The sequence below is a fragment of the Capsicum annuum genome, chromosome 1, assembly GCF_002878395.1.
Source record: "Capsicum annuum cultivar UCD-10X-F1 chromosome 1, UCD10Xv1.1, whole genome shotgun sequence".
NCBI classification, from domain to species: Eukaryota; Viridiplantae; Streptophyta; class Magnoliopsida; order Solanales; family Solanaceae; genus Capsicum; species Capsicum annuum.
The window spans coordinates 234,625,024-234,650,374 of NC_061111.1; the positions used below are offsets into that span (position 1 = coordinate 234,625,024).

The following is a 25,351-nucleotide window of genomic DNA, read 5'->3' on the forward strand; positions in this document are numbered from 1 at the left end:
TCCTTTTACAATTTCTGAGTCAAGTGAATTCTCAAATTAATTTGTCAAAGGGGTAAGAGTCTCAGAATTTTCAATTCGCTGATTTTCCGTATGATTGATTTTATTCTTGTTTCGATTTTGCTGCTTTATTTGATGCTTCAACTATAGTCACTAGATTTGAATTTTGTTGGTTGTAGTCACATCCGATTTGGTTTCATGTGTGAATGTGTACTGAGTGACTTGACTTCTGGAGCTTCATTACTACCTGTTCTTCCATCTGAAGAATGGAAAATACTTTTTGAATTTTGATAGAACCATGTGTTAAAGTGCTGCCATGACAGGCACTTGTTTTTCTATATGGTTTGCAAGAAGTAATACATCATATAGTTGACTTGGTGGATCCATTTGAAGGTATTTCTTTCTAAATTAGATGATCTGAAGCAATTAGCTACTCAAAGTATCTTAATTTCTTGTATATTAATTTTTGTATAAACTGATTTTTTGGTTCTGGTAAGGAATTTCCTGGCTGCTTTCCAAGAATTTTGGGCCATGAAGCTTTCGGGTAAATTTTACTCCTTACATTTCATTTTATAATATTAATGTTTGACTTAACACGAAATTTAAGAACTACGGAAAGACTTCTGCACGTACTAACAGTATCCTTAGAATTTGTGATCAGAAATATGGTTATAAAGGTATGACATTAAAGATTGAAATTTTCGAAATATAGAAAGTTATCGTTCTTTTGGAGCACACTAAAGAGGAATATGACATTCTGATTGACTATACTAACTTTTACTGAATTCAAGGATTGTGGAGAGTGTTGGAGAAGGTGTTGAGGAGTTGAAGGAAGGAGATTAAGTCGTACCAATATTTTTGCCTGACTGTATGGACAGTGTAGACTGTAAATCCAAGAAAAGCAACCTTTGTTCCAAATTTCCATTTCAAATCACTCCATTGATGCATAGAGATGACACAAGCAGATTCACTACTGTTGAAGGAGAAACTTTACACCATTTCCTGTATGTATCGAGTTTTTTCGACTACACAGTCGTTGATGTTGTTAATGTCAGAAAGATTGATCCTGAAATCCCACCTCATAAGGCATGCCTTTTCAGCTGTGGAGTATCAACAGGTAATTTCATGACCCTTGTGTCTATAATAATCATTTTTAGAGTTAGTTGTATTCACGCTCAACTTTTTATTAACCACTCGAAGTCATTATCTGTATGTTTATGCTGTTTGTTTCAATTTTTTCTATACAATCTATGTGATAACAAGCAAATACTGTGTTCAGATCGGAGATTTTTGGTTAAAATGTGTTACGTTTCATGTTTTCTATTTGTTTGTTTAAAGGATTAGAAGTGATGGTATACATTGCGTTCCTGCATGAGTAAACTTTTGACTGAAATAGGCTAAGGATAAGTGACTTTTCCGATACAAAGGAAAAGTGACTGTTCATCTATTGTAAACAGTTAAGTGATCAAATCAACTGGAAGAATTAGGATAATTCAATTTCTCCTTTTAGCGGATAGGTGACTCAAATTTTCCTTGCAGCTGTTTGTGTTAAGAGTTCCTAACAGGTTCATCCCTTGTTAGATAATTAGTTAAACCTCTCTTTATTTTAAATCAATAATCACTTTAACTCAAAAAATAGTCAAGCTAACTTTTAATCCAAAATTAAAATTTGCAATGATTTTCAACAACAAACTCATACATAGTTCTTTTTGATATTATTCGATTCTCAAAATATATAATTAAAATGGGATAAATAGAATACTCCTGGGGCGTAAAAAAAATAAACATGATAAGAAATATTTACATTTTGCGGGGATATATTAACCCATATTATATATATACTTATATCTAAGATTATATTATTATTACTTATATATATATGAGAGGATCTTAAGATTTGGTAGTCCTCACAAGGACTTTTTTGGTAGTTTAACTTTTTGGTGAAATGAAATTACTACACATAACTAAAAGTGTTTTTGTATTACATATTTTCATTTTCACCGTTATTCTTTTTATTAATTAAGACCATTCCACTTGGGTTTTTATAATTGATTTCTTCTTGCCACATGTTCGATTACTATTTAATTAAAACCCCTTTCATTTTAAATCAACAATCACTTTAACTCAAACAAAATAAAAATTCAAGCTAACTTTTAATTAGAAAAATAAAATTTTCAATAATTTCAACCATGACCTTATAGTTCTTTTTTTATATTATAGTATAATAAATAATATCTTGTATTTATTATTTTTCGTAGTGGGCATGTAAAAGGTATAGACCAATAATTAAAATGGGACGATTAGGTTACTCTTGTGAGGGGTGTGTAAAAAATAAACATAATAAGTAAATAGATCGAATGGAGTAATATATTAATGTAATACAATTAGCATTTAATATCCTTATTAAGTTAATTTATAGAAAGGCTCTTAATTAAGGTTATAATTATTATAATATAAATTTGAAAACATTGACTTTTTTCCAGATGATTCTATAAGATTAAAAAAATTGTAATTTGATGAAATTTTTGCCACTAAAATCATGAGGAATACTAAAATACAATAAATAACAAAATAAATTTATTTTTATCTATAGCTAAGAAATAAATAGTCGCAGATTTTATAAAAATAGCAATATTTTTATTTATTTATGATCTTCATCAAAGCATAATTATTAAATATTTTAAATTATGTTATTATACAATATATTACTTGTAGCTTTTTGATATATTTCAATTCTCTGTTAATATCTTCTTCCTCATAAATAATATTTTTTATTTAAAATTATCCAATTATGTGATTAACAACTCTAATAATTATGAAAATTTATCTACAAAAATTGTTTAATGGATCATTAGATATACTGCTTATAAAGTAAAAATAGATAATATAAATTATATTTTTAAATTAAAATTTTATTTTTATACTTTGAGTTTGGGTCCGGACTTAGCACTGGCTTCATGAAACTTCATTTTATAACTATATATAAGGGAGGATCTTTGAATTTGATAATTCTCACATATATTTCTTTTATCCATTTTAACCCTAATTAAATTTTAATGACTTTGCAAGCTTTCACCCATTTTAGTAAATTTAAGCAACTATATGGACTTATTAAATGCCGTTGAAAAAGTTGAGTCATAAAATAAGTGTTAGTGACACCACAATAGATCTTTACCTAACCAATTAAAAATTAATTCAAAATTTGTGATCTTTTTTTATGTGAAAATAACAATAACAATACTAATAAGAGTGACCTAATTTGTTTAGTCCTCACAAGAAATTTTTTGTTTATTCTATCTCTAATTGAAATTTTAATAATTACTATTTTTATATTATATACTTCTATATAAGAGAGAATAAGATAAGATTTGATAGTCCTCACAAAAATATTTATACAATGAAATTGCTACATGGGTCTTTCAATACATTATTATTTTTGTTCGCATTCATTATTTAATGATTATTTTCATTTGGACCTCTATAATTGAATTATATATAGTATTTTTTTTGTAAATCTCTTCTTGTTTACTACTTCCTCTGTCTCATTTTATGTGTCGCCATTTGATCGGGCACGGAGTTTAAGAAATAAGGGAAGACTTGGTAAAGTTTACCAAATTATCCTTTATCAAAAAATGTATCAATATCTTTTTTTTAATTAAGTGGGACCAATAAGGATAAAAGGATAATTGTGCTTATAAAAAGTTGTCAAATAAGGAAATGCGACACTTATTTTGGAACGGATTAAAAAAAAAATGATGACACATAATTTGAGACGGAGGGAGTATTAGATTACTTGTTCTTTTTTTTTACATATTTCTTATATTGAAATTCAATTATTTTTTAATTTATTTTAAGAAATTAATTAATCTCTAAAACAATGGCATGTGATTGATAAAGACGAAGTATTTCCTCCTTGCGACATGAATCTTTGCACTTGATGGTGTTAATATGAAAAATTACTATTGAGTTTTTCATTATGTTTCAATTGCTTAATTATATATTTCTTTTAAAGGGAGTAGGAAAATTACTACTTTAGTTTCAATTATCTTTATATAATTTAATAAAAAAAAAATTAAAAAGTTGTTTTGCAAGACTTAAATTCAATCTCTAACGTCAACAAAAAATTAAATCTCAAAATATATATTGATTTACATAGGAGTGCAACTATTCAAGAAATTAATCTAACATATGATTAAGTTTAATTTGAATTATTAGATGTTATATTCTCAAAACATTCCATGAAAACAACTTATATATTACATATTGATTTAACAATACAAATATTTCTTTCTTTTAACTTGCAAATACGTTTATACAATGATTTAATTTTTAAGAGTTTGCAGGAAATTTTGAACTACTCTTTCAATAACTTAATGTCACAAAAAGATAAAAAAGTAATTACAAATTTATTCTTTTATATTAGTTCGAATCTAGGCTTATAAGTATCGAGCAAATGTAAAATTTTAATAGTTCTGAAATTTTATTGTCTAGATATGATTAATCTAAATAATATTGTTGAAAATATGAAATAAATTATACTTATTTGATAAATTACAGAGTATATTTATATCTTGAGGTTGGGTCCAGGCTTAGCGCGCCCCGGGACTAGTATATATATATATATATAAGAGGGTAAGTTTTACAATTTACTAATGCTACAGACAAGACAATATAAAGAGAAAGCAAATTTGCTCCAATACCATCCAGTTACAAGCCATCATTTTATTTGTACTAGATGACGATGGCCCGTGCTAGCACGGGGCCAATGTATATTTTTTTATTTAATTTATGTGACAAAGATAAAATTTAGATAATTAATCATATTTTTAATATATTTTTTGACATTTAAGTTGTTAATTATTATAATTCATAATAATATTTATGTAAGTTTCAAATAATATATGTTACTCTCCTTGTACAAACTTTTGTAATATTGATAGTTAATTATATTTTTAAAATAATTTAAGTTTTTAATTATTGAGATTTATAATATTTTTTCTTTAATTCCAACTTAACTGACACTGATATAATTTCGATAGTCTAACATTTATATCACATCTTCTAAATTTTTTAAATTGTTAATTATTGTGATTTATAATATTTTTATGTATTTTTTAAAAATATATAATAGATTAATTTTTTTGACATTTTAAACTATTAACTATTATAATTTATAATACTTTTCATGTAATTTACAATTAATATATGTTACTCTCCTTATCCAAACTTTTATGTTATTCATAGTCTATTATATATTTAAAATAATTTATATTTTTAATTATTGTGATTTATAATATTTTTTCTTCCACTCCAATTTAAGTGACACTGGTTAATCTCCAGAGTCTGTCAAATATTTTATATTTTTTAAATTGTTTAAGATGTTAATTTTTGTGATTTATAGTATTTCTTACGTATTCATTTGGACTCAATTTATGTGACATAAATAAAATTTAGATAATCAATCACTTTTTTTGTTTTATATTTTAAGCTATTAGCTATTGTAATTTATAATATTTTTTTGACATTGTAATCTACTATTTTAAGTTATTAGCGATTGTAATTTATAATACTCTCTCCTTGTCCAAACTTTTGTGGTGTTGATAGTCAATTATTTTTAAAAAATAATTAAGTGTTAAATATTATGATTTATAATACTTTTTCTTCTATTCATATTTAAGTGACACAAATATAATTTTGAGAGTCAACCAAATATTACGATTGAAGTAGCGAAGCAGACATGTCTTAAATGACTCGTAATAACTAATTAAAGGTGATATAACAAAGTTTCTATAAAAAATACTTGTGAAGAAAATTTAAGTGGGTCTCATATAATATGTCAAGTTAATATAAAATATCAAGAGTTAATTTATCATTTTATGTCTGTTTTATTTTTCTTATTAAATATTATTAATGTTTAATATTCAAATGACCCATAATAATTAATTAGGGTGATATAGTAAAATAATGTTTTAAGCAGCTAAAACAGACATGTCATAAATGTCTATTTTTATTTTTCTTACTAAATATTATTAATTTTCTAATGATTAAATGACCTATAATAATTAATTAGGGATAATATACTAAATAGTAGAAACAGCTGAAACAACATGTCATGATAATGACTTATAATAATTAATTAGAGGTTATAAAACAAAATCGCGGGATGAAGCGGTTGAAGCAGAGATGTCATAAATGGTTATTTAGTTATTTTATTAAATTTAATTTTTAAATGTGTAATGATTTATAATAATTAATTAAGGATGATATAGTAAATTTACGAATTAAAGCAACTGAAACAGAGATGTCATAAATAGTTATTTACTTTATTTTATTAAATAATATTAATTTTTTAATATATAAATAATTTATAATAATTAATTAGGGGTGATATATTAAAACTATGGATTGAAGCAGGGAAGACAACGGAGAGGTGCTTGCTTGATGACACATATATAATAGTAATATTTATTTTTTATTAAATATTATTAATTTTTAAATGTGTAAATGATTTATGCTAAGACAACGGAGAGGTGCTTGCTTGATGACACTTATATATAATAGTAATATTTATTTTTAATTAAATATTATTAATTTTTAAATGTATAAATGATTTATACTAATTAATTGAGGATGATATAGTAAAATTACTTATTGAAGCAGTTGAAACAGAGATGTCATATATAGTTATTTACTTTTTTATTAAATAATATTAATATATAATAGTAAATTTCCTATAAAGATAAGCTCCGTAGACATACTATATATCAATAATGGAAAGTGCATTTATGCGAATAAATAAAAAAATAAACAAATCAAAGTTTTCATTATGTGTAGTGTTTAGAGAAAGGTCGGACTCTAAAAGTCTATTATATGTAATTTTATTCTAAATTTTTGCAAGAGACTATTTTTACGAATCGAAATCGTGATCTTATTACATGACAACAACTTTACGTTACTCACTCGTATACTCACTCGTATGTACAAATATTCAATTGATTAATTAATTATTGAACAATAAGGATTGATTTTAAACCTAACTTATAATAAAGTATTAAGCATTCAAAAAATCCTCTCAAAGATATTATATAGAAGAAAACTCACATCGATTTTTTACGTGGCATTTCAATTTTTATTTGTGCTTGTGCCCCGATGTCATTATTGCGCTCACATTCTTCATTTTCTTGTCTTTCATAATCTTAAATAGAATTTAGACTAATATTTGATATAATAATTTTGGGTAAAGGATCAAATTTATCTTTTTACTTTAAAAAATTGGCTAAATATATTTTTTATCATATTTTGAGATTAAATTTATCCTTATTGTCATATTTTGAGATCAAATTTATCCCTTTACTTTAAAAAATTGGCTAAATATATCATTTGTTATATTTAAAGGTCAAATTTACTCTTGATGTCATACTTTGGGTGGGGTCAAATTTATTCTCGTTGTTAAGAAACTTTTCATATGTACCCTTTCTTAATAGAAAACTCAACTCAAAGTTAAATGTCTCATTTTTTTTAAAAAATAAAATATACCTTAATATAACCTGACTGATCCAACTCGAGCCATAAAAAAGACATAAATAAATATGCCCATTCAGTTGTGTTGGTCAAAATTTTTCAACGAGATTAACACTGAGTATTTATCAGTGCATAACCCATGTAAAATTGATTTGCATCAGTGCAAAAGTAAAATTGAGCTACATCAATGCAAACATAAAAGAAATGTATTCTTCTCTCAATTCATGGATTCGCATCGGTGCATAGCTCATGAAAATGATACTTGACGGTCAAATGCACTAGATTAGGCCTATTGAATATTTTTCCTGGATGATTGAATCAAAAGGACTCTCTATGTGTCAATCATGACATCTTTTCAATCATATATCTTTATATGCAATTTAGTATTATACAAATTTTTCATCATGTCATTTGTTTAGAAAATTTATTCATTGATTCTAGAATCTAGATGCACATAGAATTTCATACCAAATTTTAAAATTTGAACATAATCAAATAAGAGCCGAGTTTGTAATAGATATTTTCTCTAGTTTCATGCTTCTGTGTTATTACATTTCGTTTTACGTTTTGTTCATTTGTGAATAACCTACCAGCATTATATGTTGAAAGAGAAGTATTTTTGTTCGTTGAAAAAATTCGATCAACAGAACTGAGGGATTGTATATTTTTTTAAATATTTTTGTGGGTCAAATCGACAATTAGATTAGGGTGTGATTTATTTTTTCTAAAAAATTGAGTAATTTATCGTTTGGAATTTTCTGTAAACAGAATGATACATATGAAAAGTTTCTTAATAATAAGGGTAACTATTGTCCCAGAGTATGAAATCGAGGATAAATTTAACCTCAATGAACGACAAAGGATATATTTAACCAATTTTTCAAAAGAAGAATAAATTTGGACCCAAAGTATGACACTGAAGATAAATTTAATCCCAAAATATGATAAAGAATATATTTAACTAATTTTGTCAAAACAAAGAAATACATTTGACCCTTTTCTCAACAATTTTTCTATTTCATATAATACATGAAAATGCAACATCTTCTAAAACACTTGTAATGTTATAAATGTAACATATATATTGAATGTCTACTTTACCATATGTAGTGAATATCTACTTTACCATATATTGTGTATGTGTATTTATGAAAAAAGATACAAACCCTAAGGTTAGTCTTTCCCATAAACAGAGAAAGAAAAATAATAATAAAAAAATGTGTGCTATTTAAGAACTGAAAAGGTTCATATGTTCAGATGAATTGATCTCTCTTCACGCATTCGTTATAAATGAGATATTAATGAAGTTTCATTAATTTATTTTAAAAAAAAATATTTTGACAATTCAGCATTCCACCTTTTTAAAAAATAAAAATAGTTCATTCATTCACTTTTATTCATCACATTTTAATTTGACATAACTATTAAGAAAATAATTTATCGTTGTACCTCTATTAATTGATTGTTACTATTATGTCTTTGAATTAGTTTAGAGAATAAACAATTGATGTTAACAATTAATAATGAGTGTAAATGACATTGATTATTAGAAGGGAAAATAATAAATGTAAATGACATAAGTAACCATATTTACCATCGATTATTAAAAATATTTATAACCAAGGAACTTACTCATAATAATACAAAAAATATTATTTTGTGGAATTCAATTTGAAAGGTTAAATATCTTTGCTAAATTTGAAAGGGACAGAAGCAGTACAGAGACAAGAATGTTTTTGGAGAATTTTCTCCACTTTTATATTCATAACTAGTATAGATACCCGCGCGATGCACGAAATATTCTTTTAAAAATATTTATTAAAAATATTAACTTATTCAATTTGAAATTATGAAACTAATTATTTTTTATTATATCACATTAACATATTTTAAAAGACAATGAACTATTAAAAATAATTGTGAATATGAAATTACCACTAAAACACGATAACTAATACCAATTTTAATTATTTTAGATATTTTGATATGAAAAGAATAATATTAGTATTTGTTTCAATCATATTCCATTAATTGATTTTTCAAAATAATAAAATATTAGATATTAAATAATTATTAATTTTATTGTTGAATTTTTACCTTTATATTTTAATAAATTAAGGCATATAATAATATTCCTTACCTTTCATTTCTAATTTTCGATTTTTTAGTCTATCAATTCAGAATTAACTACTAACTAATTTTTTTTTAAAAAAATATCTTTCAATTTCATTTCAAATACTAAAAGTACTTAATTGTGTGAATTACAAAATTTCTTATTCCAAATTTAAATTTCTTACAATTTATTATTTGTCTTTAATTTTTTATACTTATTATTTATAATTTTTTCATTGTTTAATTTCATCATTAATATCTTTAAGTATTTTATTTATACTTATTATTATATCTTTTAAATTAAGTCAATTAAAAATTACTATCATACTACTTTCAAAATTACCCGCCCCATCAAATCTCACCCCATCTCTCACCTTTGCCCACCCCATTCCAACCCCAATTTTATTTTTTTACCTTTTTAATTTTTTATTAAAAAAAAGTTCACCCTTAGTGAAAAAAAAATAATAATATTTTTTAACCTCACTTTTTTACTTTACTCCTAATCCCCCCATCCATCCCAACCCCCCATCCAAAACCTCCTCCCCCACCCTCGACATCCATGCAAAAATTATTTTTATTATTTTTTAAAATCAATTTCTTGTACCTCCCACTCCACCTACCTACCCCCTACACCCCCCCTCCTCATACAAAAAAAATATAATTTAAATCTTTAACTTTTTTTAAAAAAAAAAATTTAATTTCTTACCCGCACCCCCAAACACCGCCAACGTCCACCACCTCACCTACCCACCCATCTCACCCCCACCCTTCATAACATCCATAACTCTACTCTCGATCCTATACATTTTATTGTTTCTTAATGGTACTTCGAGCATGTTAAATTATATTATCTTATAAGAAAAGAAAAGGTTTGAATATTCATTTCATATTCATGAGATATTTGTATACCCCATATATAGAAACTTAAAATATCTTAATTACATCTATACAAAAATAAATGTTATGCAAATTGTAAACAACCATAACAACATAATAGCAACGACAAAAATTTTAAACATTTAACATATATTTTTATGATATGTTCTAAGTACCTTGTTTGTTTATCACTTTTTTGATTCACTAAATTTCAATAGATTTCACATAAAAATCTTATTTTAGGCAATTTCGATTGCATATTTCATTGAACATTTTACTTTCATGAAACTTTTAGAATTAATGTGATACCTTCATTTAAGATCTCCAAAATTTATATTTTGATCAATTTAATACGTTGCTTCCCTGAACAAAATAATCAAATTCATTTAGTTTCTTATCGATAATAACAAAGTAAAGCACATGAAAAGGTTATTCATTTATTGTTGTTGCATATAAATATAATTTTTTTAGTACTTCCTGTCAATTTATTTTTGTCATCTGCAAGCAAATTAATCAATACAATAACAATTAAGAAGACAAATACAAAACTACACATGAAGAAAGTAAATAAATTGACCTATAAAATAAAAGTTAAAAAGAAGAAGTTACTTGTTAATAGCAAAAAAATAGTGAAAGAATAAAATACATCCCATTTATACATATAGATTTGGATAAAAAGAAATTAAATTTTAAAATTTTAAAAATAAGAGATTAGGAGAGATTACAAAAAGATAAGCTTAGAAAGATATGAGAGAGTTCTAAATGAACTCTACTATTTCTATTACTGTTATTATATTATAATTACTACGTCACATTATTATTTTTTTTAATTTATTATCATTACTATTACTACTATTTTTTATATTTTCTATTTATTACCGTTGTTACTACTATTGCCACGTACCACTATTATATCATTGTTTTAGTTTTTTATAAATTATTATCACCAGTATTCACCTCACTATTACTATATATATATATATATATATATATATACTATTATTCACTACTACTACTACTACTACTACTATTATTATTATTATTATTATTATTATTATTATTATTATTATTATTATGTAAATTGATAATACACATTCAAATGAAGTAAAAAAGAAAAGGATAATTATTAAAGGAGATAAAAAGAAGTAATTATTTAGAAGCACTCTTAACTAAACAACTAATATTCAAATAAAGTAAAAAAAAAAAAAGGAATAAAAACGTGTAGTTGTTACTACAAATAAGGAATTTAGGTTTTTTTTTTTTTTTGGTTAGTATTTCATTACGTCTTTTTACATAAAAGATTAATTTATTATTAGTTCCTCGAATGTAAATTAATAATATTTTTAATTATGTTTAAACATGGAAAGATTAATAATCTTAAAAATCAATAGTATTTTTAACTATGTTTAAATAAGGAAAGATTAATAACCAAATTTTAATGGGACACCTAAAATATTACAAAATAATTAAATAATAATTTAGTAACATGGTAAATAACAGTGTGGAGTCTTTTAATGAAGCCAAAAAATTCAAGTCACTTTTTTAAGGAGCTTCACACTTTTAATATATTATAGATATAGATATAGATTAGACTGAGTCTAACATTAATTTAAATAGACAACTATTTTTAATTTAATGAATAAACTTAACTCAACCACTTTTATTCAAATGGACAATTATTTTTAATTTAAATTCATAATATTAGAGTAACTAATTATTATTACTGCGTATTAGTACTACTACTATTATTATTATTGTTGTTATTAATATATTTCATTTAGTATTTAAATAAATTAAAATTCAGATATGTTTTGTAGTATTTAAATTTTAACAAAAATAAGTTTGAAGTAGTAAAAATCTATTAGAACTCTTTAATTATGGATTTTTTTTAAGATAATGATTTTTTCCCAAAAAGGATAATGTATGTCAAATTCAAGTATTTAACTTTTTTCAATTTAAATTTTTTATTACAATACTATTAAACCTTGTCTTAAAAACTGTCATGTGGCTTAACAATAGTTTGTTACGTGATTTCTTCTGGTCTTCGTCCTTTGCTTTATAATATATATGTGACGACCTAAAAACGAGGGTCATGATGGCACTTGTCGCGGCGTACTTTGACAAGTAAACCAATCACCCAAACTGATACGAATAGAGAAAAAGACAGAAACACCCCAAGGTAAGGCTTCTAGAATGAAGCTGAACCATATAAATAATCATAACAATGCGGAAAGAACTTATCTAAACTACCAATTATGGCCAAAGCCAGGTGTCAATAGTGTAAAAACTACTAATATAATCCAAGAGTCAAATACATTGAGAAAATGACCACAAAGGAATAATAACTGTCTCCGAATACTAATAAAGACATAACTAGTATAGAAAGATAGAGGTGAACTTCGGACGCATGAATGTCCAACCGCTACCTTGGAAGCTCCAACAATCGCCCGAATCAAGTAAGCTGAGGCGCACTCGAGCTAGCACCTGCACTGAAAGGGCGCAGTAGGCATGAGTACGGTCCACTTATACTCAGTAGGTATCATAGGACAACCAAGCAAAGTGGTAAATAAAACATACAAAATATACACTAAGGGCACGTCACCTGCAATCAGAAAATGTCCTACAACGGTAGCCCACACCGCTTGCACTAACAGTTCTAGTATATCTCACATATATTACAAAAACACACCTAGATACGAAACACAAGTATACATTATGTCACATATAATAGAACAAGAGAGAACATGTAGATACATGATCATCAAATACAAGTAAAGTAAGACAAACACGTAGATGACAAGTCAATAAGGCAATACAATACAACATAAACACAATAAAGTAAGTGCAATATATGATGATGATGATGATGCACGAGGTTGTCGCACTTCCTCCGGGATCGTCGCACAATCCCCGTATACACCTACGGAGCTAAAGCTTCCCGACATAGGACCCATGGGGGGTTTGTCAACCCATATACAATCCACATATCTCATATCTCCTTTCCGACATATCTCTCGGAAAGGATTTTATAAGGTGTTACAATATTTTTAAAAAGGTGTTGCCAGTATTTCTCAGATGTTGTCATGGTGGTACCAATGTTTCATGAATGACTATGATATGAAGATGTAATTCTCATAACCAATCACAATAAGTATTTCCACAATCAACCACATGATATATTTCCACAACCAACTACAATGGTACATTTTCACAACCATATGAGTCAATATCCACTCGTTATTTTCATTTCATCCATAAATTTTCAAATGTCTCATATGCCAATAAAGTATGAATATAATCATAATACACCAATGGTACCACATTAAACAATACAACACAATTACTCACATGTATTCAAGACTATCAATGTCATATAGGACCCACACGGTCAAACATATCACATAATATTTTAATTTTGACAATTACATCACATATAGGCCCCCACGCGGGCATAATGCGTAGATAGCTATTTTTCATGATTATTTCCAACCCTTAACATGCATTTTACACCATCATTTACTACCCAGTCCAGTCTGAAGAGTTAAATCATAACTTACCTCGAAAGCCGAAATCGGTCCGCTGCACTTGAACCCGCAATCTTACCTTTTACGAACAATCCCGAACTTTACTAGAAATATCAAATATAAAATTTACGCATCAAAACAAAACCAACGACACCCATATTGACTACTTTTGATTCGGGGTCAAAACGGACCCCCAAAATGAGTTTTCAAAAAAGAAGGGAAAAATCGGAACTTTACTTCAAAAACATGTTCTCCATATTTTTAGGAACCAACAGCTGAAAACCCAAGTTAAATCAAGTAAAAAACGAGGTTCAAATCGAAGAAAAACCATTTTTTTAGTTTTACCGGATAAAATATTTAAAATTCGGGTTAAAATTGAGAATTGGAGTTGTTTTAAAGGTTAAATTGATGAAAAACTAGTAATTATAAGATAAAAGTATTATTCAAGTGAAATTTGAGTTTAAAATCGTGCCCTAAGATTTTTTAGGTTTTGAGAAATTAATGAAGAAATTACTAAGAAAAGAGTGAATTCTTACCATAAATCCGTAATATAATCAAGAAATAGGTGTTAATCTAGCTTCCCAAACTCCCACAAACTTCACTTTTAAGCTCCCAAAATATTTAGGGCTTAACTCTCAAAAGGCAAGATGAAAAATGAACAAAATGGACCCAAAAAGAGAAAAATCTGCTTCTGCAATAGCTGATGTGTTTTTTTTAAAGTCCACTTCGGACTTTGACGAGGTGCCAGGGATTCGTTCGGAGTCCGATTTATGTAAACGAACTATGCAGCGTCACTAAATTCGACGTTTCGGACGCGATGGAGCTACCAGATTTTCCAGAAAAATTCATTTTCACAAAATTGACCCCTGAAATTCGAAATCACAATTTTTCAAATCGAGGGTCGAAATGAGATTTAAAAGCCGTAAAATCATACCAAACATGCTAACACACTAAAATCGACATTACGGATCTGCTGGTGAAGTCGAATTTTTCATACGAGGTCGTTTCGACCCAAAGTGGATCCCACACCCAACTTTCTAATTTTTTAATTTTCCGATCAATAGATCGAAATGAGCTCAGGTGCACCAGGACCCAAACCCAAGGTCTACCGTGCCTAAAATCGATATTCTGGAGCTGCTGGAGCAGTCCGTTCGGCCATCCGTTGCACGTATCAAAAGATATCTACATAAGTCCAAAATAAGACTATTAAAGCCAGCAAAAACCACAATATTGCATAAATGTTACCAAAATGCATAAAAAATCATGTCAATCACTCCCACAACCTAGAAATAACATAATGTAATTACGGTGAGGGGTAGAATAGTCAAATAACACAAAATCATAAATTTCAAATATTTCATCAAATTTTTAGGTCGTTACAATATACTAGTATATATACCCACGCGATGTGAAGATAAAAATATTATTTCTAATTATTTTGGATTGTGATGTTCGAGCATGTTAAATCATATTACCTTAAATAGAATTTAATTATCATATTATTCCTTAATGAATTAAATCCCAACCCCAAATTATTCCCCCGTCCCCATCCCACCATTCCATAGCTAAAGCTATACACATAGTGATAATAAATCACAAAATGTTAAAAACTTTTATATTTCATATATTATTTATTACGTTACTCAATTTTTAAATTTATTATTAACTTGTTAATATTAAATTTCAATAGCTTATCCCTTGGCATAATGTAGTTATTAAGTGTCCTTTAGATTAATTATGAAATAAATATATTGATTTTGTTTACTTGTGACTTTTTCCATTTTTAAATTTTTATTCTATTATTCACATCTTTTCAATTTAAAATTTATAGATAGTAATATATGTATAATCTAGTTACTAAATTATATTCTCAAAATTAGTTCAAAATATTACCTCCACCCTACCCCCACTCCCCCATCTTCATATTTTTTCCTACTGTATTTAATTATTTTCTCTTGTATATTTTGATATTTATATTCTTGCTTATTTCAAAACATACAATGCTGATTTTAAATTTAAGTTACTTAAATTTTTATATTTTGATATTTATTTAATTTATTATTATCAAAATTTTAGTTACCATTTATCAAAATTTTAGTTAATAATAATAATATATTTATCATTATATTTAATATAGATAAACTTATTAAATATAAAATTATATTTCACTATATTTTATAGCATTTAAATTTTAAATAGATAAATTATGAGTTTCTATTTTTAAGGTAATGAAATTTTTTTGATTTAAAGGATAATGACTTCAAATTCAAATACTTAATTTTTCAATCAAAACTTGATAAGAGTCCAATTAGAACTCTCTAATGTGATAACTAACCATTTTAATAAGTAGTTTTATTTTATAATTATTGTAATTTAAAATTAATAATTTATTAGTTTTAATTATCTTTTGATAGTTTATCTTCTTTTTTCTGGCACGTTTTTTTATTTTACTTTCTTTTGTTTTCTATTCTTTCCTTTCTTTTTTCTTTTGTTTGTTTGTTAATTTTTTTAAAAAAATTGACAACCTAGATATATAAAGGTATTTCAAGTAGATATATACGTTGAATTTAATTATTAAATTTTTAATTTATATTTACAATGTTAAAATAATCGCGAGTAAGGATAAATTTTAGATACACACACAAATATATGTTATTTATATTTATAAATTATAGTATTAATAATAATATATTTATTATTACATTTGATATACATAAGTTATGAAATATAAGATTATATTTAACAATATTTTATTGCATTTAAATTTTAAATAGATAGGTTTGAAATAACAAGTATCTATTAGAACTCTCCAATTATGAGTTTCTATTTTTAAGATAATGAAAATCTTTTTATTTAAAGGATAATGACATCAAATTCAAATACTTAATTTTTCAATTCAAAACTTGATAATTAGAACTCTAATGTGATAACTAACCATTTCTAATAAGTAATTTTATTTTATAATTATTTTTAATTTAAAATTAATAATTTATTAGTCTTAATTATCTTTTGATAGTTTATCTTCTTCCTTTTCGACACGTTTTTTATTTTGTTTTCTTTTCTTTCCTTTCAATTATGGGTTTCTATTTTTAAGATAATGAAAATCTTTTTATTAAAAGGATAATTTATTTTAAATTCAAATACTTAATTTTTTTATTCAAAACTTGAGTCCAATTAGAACTCTCAAATGAGATAGCTAACTATTTATAATATGCAATTTTATTTTATAATTTTTAAATTTAAAATTAACAATTTATTGGTCTAATTATCTTTTGATAGTTTAACCTTTTTTTGCACGTATTTTTTTTTTAAAGATTCAATGGTAATGTTATTATTAACACAAAGCTATAATGCCCTATTTTTTTGCATGTTTCCTTAAAACTATAATTTTTTTTTTATTATTATTATTATTATTATTATTTCATCTTTAATTTAATATTTAAATAAATTATATTTAAATATATTAGATAACTTAAATTTTAAAAGAGATAAGTTTGTGAAAGAGTAGAAGTCATTCTAGAGCTACAAACTGTACCACATTCAATAGCTATTGACATCTAGAAATTTATGGTTGTCATATTCCTATTTAAACGAAAATGAAGACATAGACACTTAATATATATGTGTCACAAACACCTCAATGTCAAGTCCTTTACTTTTAACACACATCATAAGGAATCGACTAAGCAAAATTATTATGTACAAAGGAAAATAAATAGGCATGATAGTCAAAGATAATGTTGGAAAGTAAAAATGAGAAGGGCAAAAGAAAAGAAGAATCATACCCATGAAAATTAAGCACTGCGAAACTTGTTAGCTCTAGCCATATGTGAATCAAGAGAGTTTAGATTTAACAATCTTAGAGCCAAAATCTTATTCCCCATGCGATCAGCAAAATCAGTTTTAGTACTTCCATTCTTGTCAACAAATACGGTGCATATCAATATCAAATAAGTATCAGTTGTCCCTAATATCCACTTCCCATCATAGGTACCATCGACATGAGTGATAGGAAAACCAAACCCTAGAAAAACATTTTAGCCTATCTCATCTGCTTGAGTACAACCTAATCTTGCCATCAAGTGAACTAACAACTATATGATCCATCACCAATAGTAGCAAAGCACTGAAAGTTAGTTCCCCTCGAACGACATCAATTTTAAATGTCATGATTATTGTTCTACCACTACTACTAATTATATAAATATAAAAGAGATATTAAGAAAATAGAACTCCACTTCAATTTAAATTTCGTTTAAATTCAAATTCAAATTTATATTCAAATTCAAATATAATATCTATTTATTAAAAAAAGATGAATTATTATTCTTGTTTATTCATAATTTTTTTAATATAGTACATACTTATTTTATAATGTCTAACGTAAGTTTAAATTTTTAAACCTAAATATACTGTTTAGCTATTTATTTATATTATTACTATTGTTATATTTTATTATTATTAGTATACTACCACTATCATACGTATGTACTACTATTATTACTACTAATATTATTATATTTTATTACTATTAGTATACTACCACTATCACACGTATGTACTACTATTATTACTACTAATATTATTTATTTATAGATTAGTATCATTATAAAATATTTAGAGTTTATTTAAACTCTTCAACTATGAATTTCTAATTTTAAACTAATAAAAATTTCTTTTTTTTGTAAAAGCCTAATATTTCTAAATTATTATATTTTCTTATTATTAGTATACTACCACTATCACATGTATGTACTACTATTATTACTACTAATATTATTTATTTATAGATTATTATCATTATAAAATATTTAGAGTTTATTATTTAGACTCTTCAACTATGAAGTTCTAATTTTAAATTAATGAAAAATTCTTTTTCTTCTAAAAGCCTAATATTTCTAATTCAAATAATTTCAAATCTTTTATTACAATATTATAAGTTTTGTCCTAAAATCTGTCAAGTGGCTTATTCTTATGCTGTTACTTGACTTCTTCTGGTGCTTCGTCCTCTTCTTTATAATATATATAGATATAGAAGATTGTTTTATATTATATATAGATATATGATTAGGAAGACTTGAAATGTTAACGATTAATAGACAGAAGAGTTATTAAAAGTAATTTACCATTTTGCACATTGCCATGAGTAATTTTTTTTTTATTAAAAAAGTATAATTTTAGTTATCATGGTACCAATGCTATATTATTTAACAGTTGCACAATAAATTCCAGAAATATCATGCAAGATTTTGAATTTGCTTTAAACTATTGAACGGCAAAAATAACTTTATTAAAATTTATATCTGAATGTATAATTTATGATCGTAGGAAAGTAGATTGATGGGCAGATTAATTCTTTGAACAAATAAGAGAACAAAATAGAAATTGGAGCAAAGACATCAGTAGATTCATGAATAAATAAATAAATGTTCTCCCAGACAATATATATATATATATATATATATATATATATATATTTCAATACAAAAATTTTGTATATAAAAAAAATTCATCAAAACAAAAGCTATTGAATGTATTTGTTGTTATCCAAGATCAAACTAACAAAATCATATTGAAAAATATTACTTACTTGAATTTAGGCCTAAATATAATAGAAAAATAGATTAGCATGCAATTTCATCATCACTCATCCGCAAATAAAAAGTGAAAATGTTAAAATTTAAAAAGTTTATAAGAAAGTGAAGAATATGAAGAATGGAGTAAATTAATTTTGATGATCAATATAAAATATAAAATAACTTGAAAAGAAGGAGGAGAAAAAAATTTGGCAATATCAGTATAGAAGTATATATAGAAAAAGTTAAGAAGTTAGAAACTTTTTTCAAACTCAAATTTTATTTAAATTTGAATTCAAAAAAATTAATTAATTAGAATATTGATTTGGATAAATATAAATTTAGAAAATAAAGGAGGAAAAACTTATAATTACTAATAAGAAGGAGCTAAAGAGGATTACAATTTTTCAGACACAAAAATATGCTATTAAAAAGGAGAAGTCACAATGTTGATTTTCAATTCAAATTTAATAGTAATCTTTATCACATAAGGGGTAAGAGACGTGCACGACATTTCTATTTCTTTTTATCTTCTTTTCCTTTATTTGTTTGTTAAAAAATCATATATATTTTCTTTATTAAAGGTAATAACGATTTGAAAATCTGAATTGTATTAACAATTTTAAAATAATTGAAAGTAGGGGGTTTGGGTCTACACTATAAATCAATATTTATTAAAATATACATAATTGTAATTATTATTGTTGTTGTTGTTATTGCCGCTACCGCAAATACTAAACAAGAGTCATTTATAACTCTTGGTTCCTAATTTCAAGCTAATGATAATTTTATTTTTTAAAAAAAAATTAATACTTTCAAATTCAAATATTTCTAATCATTTAATTTAAAATTTCTATTACTATATTATTAGTCTTGTCCTAAATTTGTACATCTGGCAAGATTTTATGCTGTCACTTGGCTAATTGTAGTGCTTCGTCCTCTTCAAATTTTCATGTTTCTTAACAAATTTATCATGGACAAATAATTAATATCTTGACATTCTCTTTCTAACTTAGTACATGCTTAATATTAAATTAAAAAGGTATTTTTTATATATAGCTAAAAATATTTGAATTTTTTTTTTAAAAATACAATTAACTCTCAAATATCAACGATACAAAATAATGAAAAATAAGAGCCATTTTTTTACACATTTTTTGATGATGATTTTTTTTGAAAAAATATAGGATTATCAACATTTTATAGAATTTAGGACAAAATAAGTAATTTAACATGAAATATTAAAGCTTCATACAAGTTTAAGAAATATTCACATAAATTTCTTAACATGTATTTTAGGAAAAAGAAACTACTAAAGTTTAAAAATAAAATTAGTAACTTTTCAATTTCTTTTGTATGGTTTAATACGAAAGGAAATAATTAAGCTAAATAAGGTGAAGAGTATTTTTGTAAACAATCAATTCTTAAAAAGAATGCAATGCATATTATTTTTAGTACCACAAATCAAACAATTATTAAAAAAATAATATCAGAATAACTAATTTCAGGACAACTAATCATAATATAACTAATCCCAGCATAACTTGTTTCGCAACCAGACAACTCGTAAGTGTTTATATACTGAATTGCCCAATACCTTTGTAAAAAGACCAGCTAACTGCTCATATGCTAAAACAAGCTCGGAGGGATACTATTGGCATGGATTGCAGCTCATTTCAAACATAATGATTTTAATGTGTTTGGTTTTATCTTGGAAGGCCGAATTTCAAGCAATATAGTGTGTCGTTTGACTGTCATAATACATCTAAACTGGACACTCATGATCCTCACTCAAACTAGCCATTACTGATATTCCGCCTCCGCTAAAGAGCGAGGCACAACGAGTTACTTTTTGATCTTTCAAGACACGTTAATTTTCAAGTGTAATGAATCATGCACTATCTTTGGGTTTCTGTATTCTTGCACTTGGTATTTCTACAATTATAGAAGCGTGAGTTAAAATTTGATTTCAATATGTGTGCTTATTTGTAATTAGAATGCAAAATGATGGCATTTTTGACATCTTACCTTCGTTCTTTCAGGATCTAGAATTGTGTTCTTCTCCACGTGTTTTTATCCAAAATATCCAACAAATGGGTTTTGAGTATTTCCTTTCACTTCAGCTAAATGTTTTTTTTCCAGTTTCAATTCTTTTCCTCTTCTGAGTTTCTTCTACTTTCTCAGCTTGGTTGTTGTAATTTCAAGGTTTGCTCTTCTCAATTGTGCCCAATTTTTTTTTCTCTTCTCTGTATCTGTTATTTTTATTTTTCATTTTGTTATTTTATATCCCTTTTCCCTTAATATGTATTATTATCTTTCATCTAAATTTTAAAAGTTATTTTTTCAGATTGATTTTAATTTTTAGGGTGGAAGAAGATGAATTGACCGTTTAAGTCGTATATGCTTAAACTGAGTGAAAGATTCCTTTGTTTTTGTCTATTTATGAAGATGAACAAAGAGGAAAATACTTTGGGGCACTTCAGTTTGGGGCACTTCAGTGATGTTCTTTCAAAAATAAGTACTATAAATCAAGTTAACTTTGATGACTTCCTCAACTCTGCAGCTTTATGTCTTTTTCTGATTTGTATTAATTTTTATTTCAATGTTTGCGAGTTTTTAAGATTTCATAATTTGTTAATCTTTTAGCTCCTCAGATATAATCGTGATTTGATGACTCCTTTTTTATTTATTTGCTTATTTAGGTTGTCACAACTATATTTATGCAGGATCCCACTATTTGTATGACAAAACAACGTTACATTAGATTCTTCTTATTTGATATGTCTGCAGGATTGTAGCTGATTCAAATGCACATGACCCTGGAGGTGATTACACATGATGGTTATTCAAGTTCCTCTCCTTTCCACCCTCCCCCGGCACCTGTCTGGGCAACCAAATGCATAAGATTTCTTCTAAATGCAAAATTTTCTTTTGCATGTTAAGACTACATTATGACGAAAATTTGATAGTGTTAGGAATTGATTGTTCTCGTAGTATGGGGCTAATTTCAGAACTATATATAGTCAAGTTTTTAGGAGAAAAAAAGAAAAGAAAATTGAAAGGAGGTTTATGATTTCTTTTATTCATAGTTAGTTATTTTATTCCCTTTATTTCTACCCCCAATCCACCCTCAAATGAAAAAAAAGGTATGGAAGTTTATGTCTCAGGTATATCTAACAAGCTCTTCCATCATACAATTCGTATGGAGGCGGTTGCGCTAGTCCAGGTGATTGCATGCTTGTCTCTGCCATGTCATTTGTGTTAGAACAAAAAACTAAGGATTTTGACATATTTTTCATCATGCCTTCTCTTTGTGTTTCTTTTTATGTTGTCTTACTTCTGTTTTTTATCTGGATTTACTATTGACATATTCATTTACGGCTAGAGCATTAACGTTATTGTTAAGTTGGTTTTATCTGACTTTCTTTAGTATAATAGCGTTGTGTTCTTCTGATCATTTGGAGACTGTTACTGTTGATATTGTTGAGACAGAGTTATGCTTTATATAGCTGGTGAAAATGATGTTTTTTGAAATTCTAATATCACTATTTAGTCCAGAGCATCAAATTTAATGTGGTTATATAGTTTATTTACGTATATTGGATTTCGAACAAATCTCGGACACCCCGTCAAAGTCCATTTTAGACTTAGAAAATTCGGTGCACCAGGTTGCTAGTGCAACCTGGATCATAAAGGGTAAAACGTATTTGAGGCATGCGTTTTTTGCCTTATGCACCTGGTAATCTGGTATGAGTACAAATAGCCCTTTTTAACCATTTTTGCTCATTTTTCATCTTGCCTCTTGAGAGATAGACCATAAAATAGTGTGAGAGCTTAAAAGTGAAGCTTGTGGGTGTTCGGAAAGCTATATATCTATTTCTTGATTTTCTTACGGATTCACCCTTTATTTTTATCAAATTTCTTGATTAATTATTCAGAACTTTCAAAATCTTAGTACTTGATTTAGCCTCAAATTCCAAACTTTTTCACTTGAATAGTGTTCTTAATCCTATAATTGCTCTTATCTTCAAAACAACTTTAATTCTTGATTTCAAAATGAATTTCAAAGATTTTATTCGATAAAGCTCAAAAATGAGTTTTTTTCAATTTGAATCTCATTTTTTACTCCATTTGGATTTTCATCTGTAGATTCCTAAGGTATGAAGAACACGTTTTTAAAGTAAAGTTATAATTTTCCCCTTCTTTTTTGAAAACCTATTTCAGGGGTTCATTTTGATCTTGAACCAAAAGTGGGCAATATGGGTATCGTTAGCCTTATTTTGATGCATAGATTTTATATTTCTTGATTTTAGTTCATTTCGGAATCATTCGTAAGAAGTAGGGGTTTATGGTTGAAGTATTACGGACTAGTTTCGGCCTTCAAGGTAGGTTAGGACTTTAATTCTTTCAGACTGGGTTGGGTAGTAAATATTGGTACAACATACATATTAAGGGTGGGAACTAATTATTACAAATTATCTATTTATGTGTTGTGCCCATGTAGGGGTCTATGTGTGATATAATTATTGAAATTGAAATATTGTATGATATGTGTGATTGTGTGAGGTCCTATATGATTTTGATAGCTTAAAATACATTTGAATAATTTTATTATGTTGTTGAAAATGCCTTTTGTGGTACCGTTAGCGTATTGTGATATATTCATACTTGTTGGCATATGAAACATGTGAAAATTCATGGATGAACAAAAATATGAGTGGATATTGGCTCACGTGGTTGTGGAAATATATCATTGTTGTTAGTTATGAAAATACTCATTGTGATTGGTTGTGAGCATTACATCCTCATATCATATTCATTCATGAAACAAATCGTACCACCCTGGCAACACCTGAGAAATAATAGCAACACCTTTTATAAAACCCTCCCCGAGGGATATGCCGAGGAGAAGATATTGCAACACCTTATAAAACCCTTCCCGAGGGATGTGTTGGAAAGGAGATATGGATATGGATTATGAATTGTATATGGGTTGACGAACCCCTCATGGATCCCACGTTGGGAGGCTTACCTCCGTGGATGTATACGGGGATTGTGCGACGATCTCGTGCATTATCATCATCATATACATTACACTTTCTTTATTGTGTTTATGTTATGCTTGTATTGCCATATTGACTTGTCATCTATCTATTTGTTTAAATCTTGACTTGTTAATGTCTAATTGTTCTATCTTCCTTTATTTGTACTTGATGATCTTGATTATACATGTTTCCCCTTTGTTCTAATTGTATGTGATATTGTGTATAGTTGTGTCCCTATCTGGTGTGTTGATTATATGTGGATATTATAGAACTGTTAGTATAATCAGTGTGGGTTATTGTTGTGGGACATTTTTTGATTGCAGGTAACGTGCCCTTAGTAAGTATTGTATATGCTTTATTTTCTACTTTGCTCGGTCGACCTATAATTCTTACTGAGTACAAGTGGACCATACTCACGCCTACTGCGCCCTTTCGGTGCAGTTCCTAGTTCGAGTGCGCACCAACTTGGTTGATTCGAGTGATATTTGGTGCTTTCAAGGTATTGGTTAACTTTTAGGCGTCCGGATGCACTCTACTACCTTTCTTATAGACTATGTCTTTACTTTCATTTTCGAGTCAGAGTTTCTCTTGTATTTGGATATTTTATATATTTCTCTTGTATTCAAGTTGTACTAGATACGTTCTTATAATATTGAAATCAGGTTTTGAGAATTGTGGTTGTACTGTTGATTTTGTACTT

The 25,351-nt window shown here is 26.6% G+C and overlaps 1 protein-coding gene across 14 annotated transcripts in view; it reads left to right on the forward strand.

Moving 5' to 3' along the window:
- Positions 1–25,351, forward strand: part of LOC107840829 — a 29,733-nt gene extending 4,382 nt beyond the window's left edge. For 8 of the 14 annotated variants that reach the window (XR_001665320.2, XR_001665319.2, XR_001665326.2 and 5 more), the window contains 3 exons: positions 321–390; positions 495–541; positions 789–1,318. Coding sequence is in view for 3 of the 14 variants with exons in the window: in XM_016684764.2 (XP_016540250.1) it covers positions 321–390; positions 495–532 (108 nt within the window). In the remaining 11 variants the exon portion in view is untranslated. Of the gene's footprint in view, positions 1–320; positions 1,319–22,396 lie in introns of those variants that run through there. The other 6 variants (XR_007053731.1, XR_007053727.1, XR_007053730.1 and 3 more) reach the window with 3 other exon arrangements.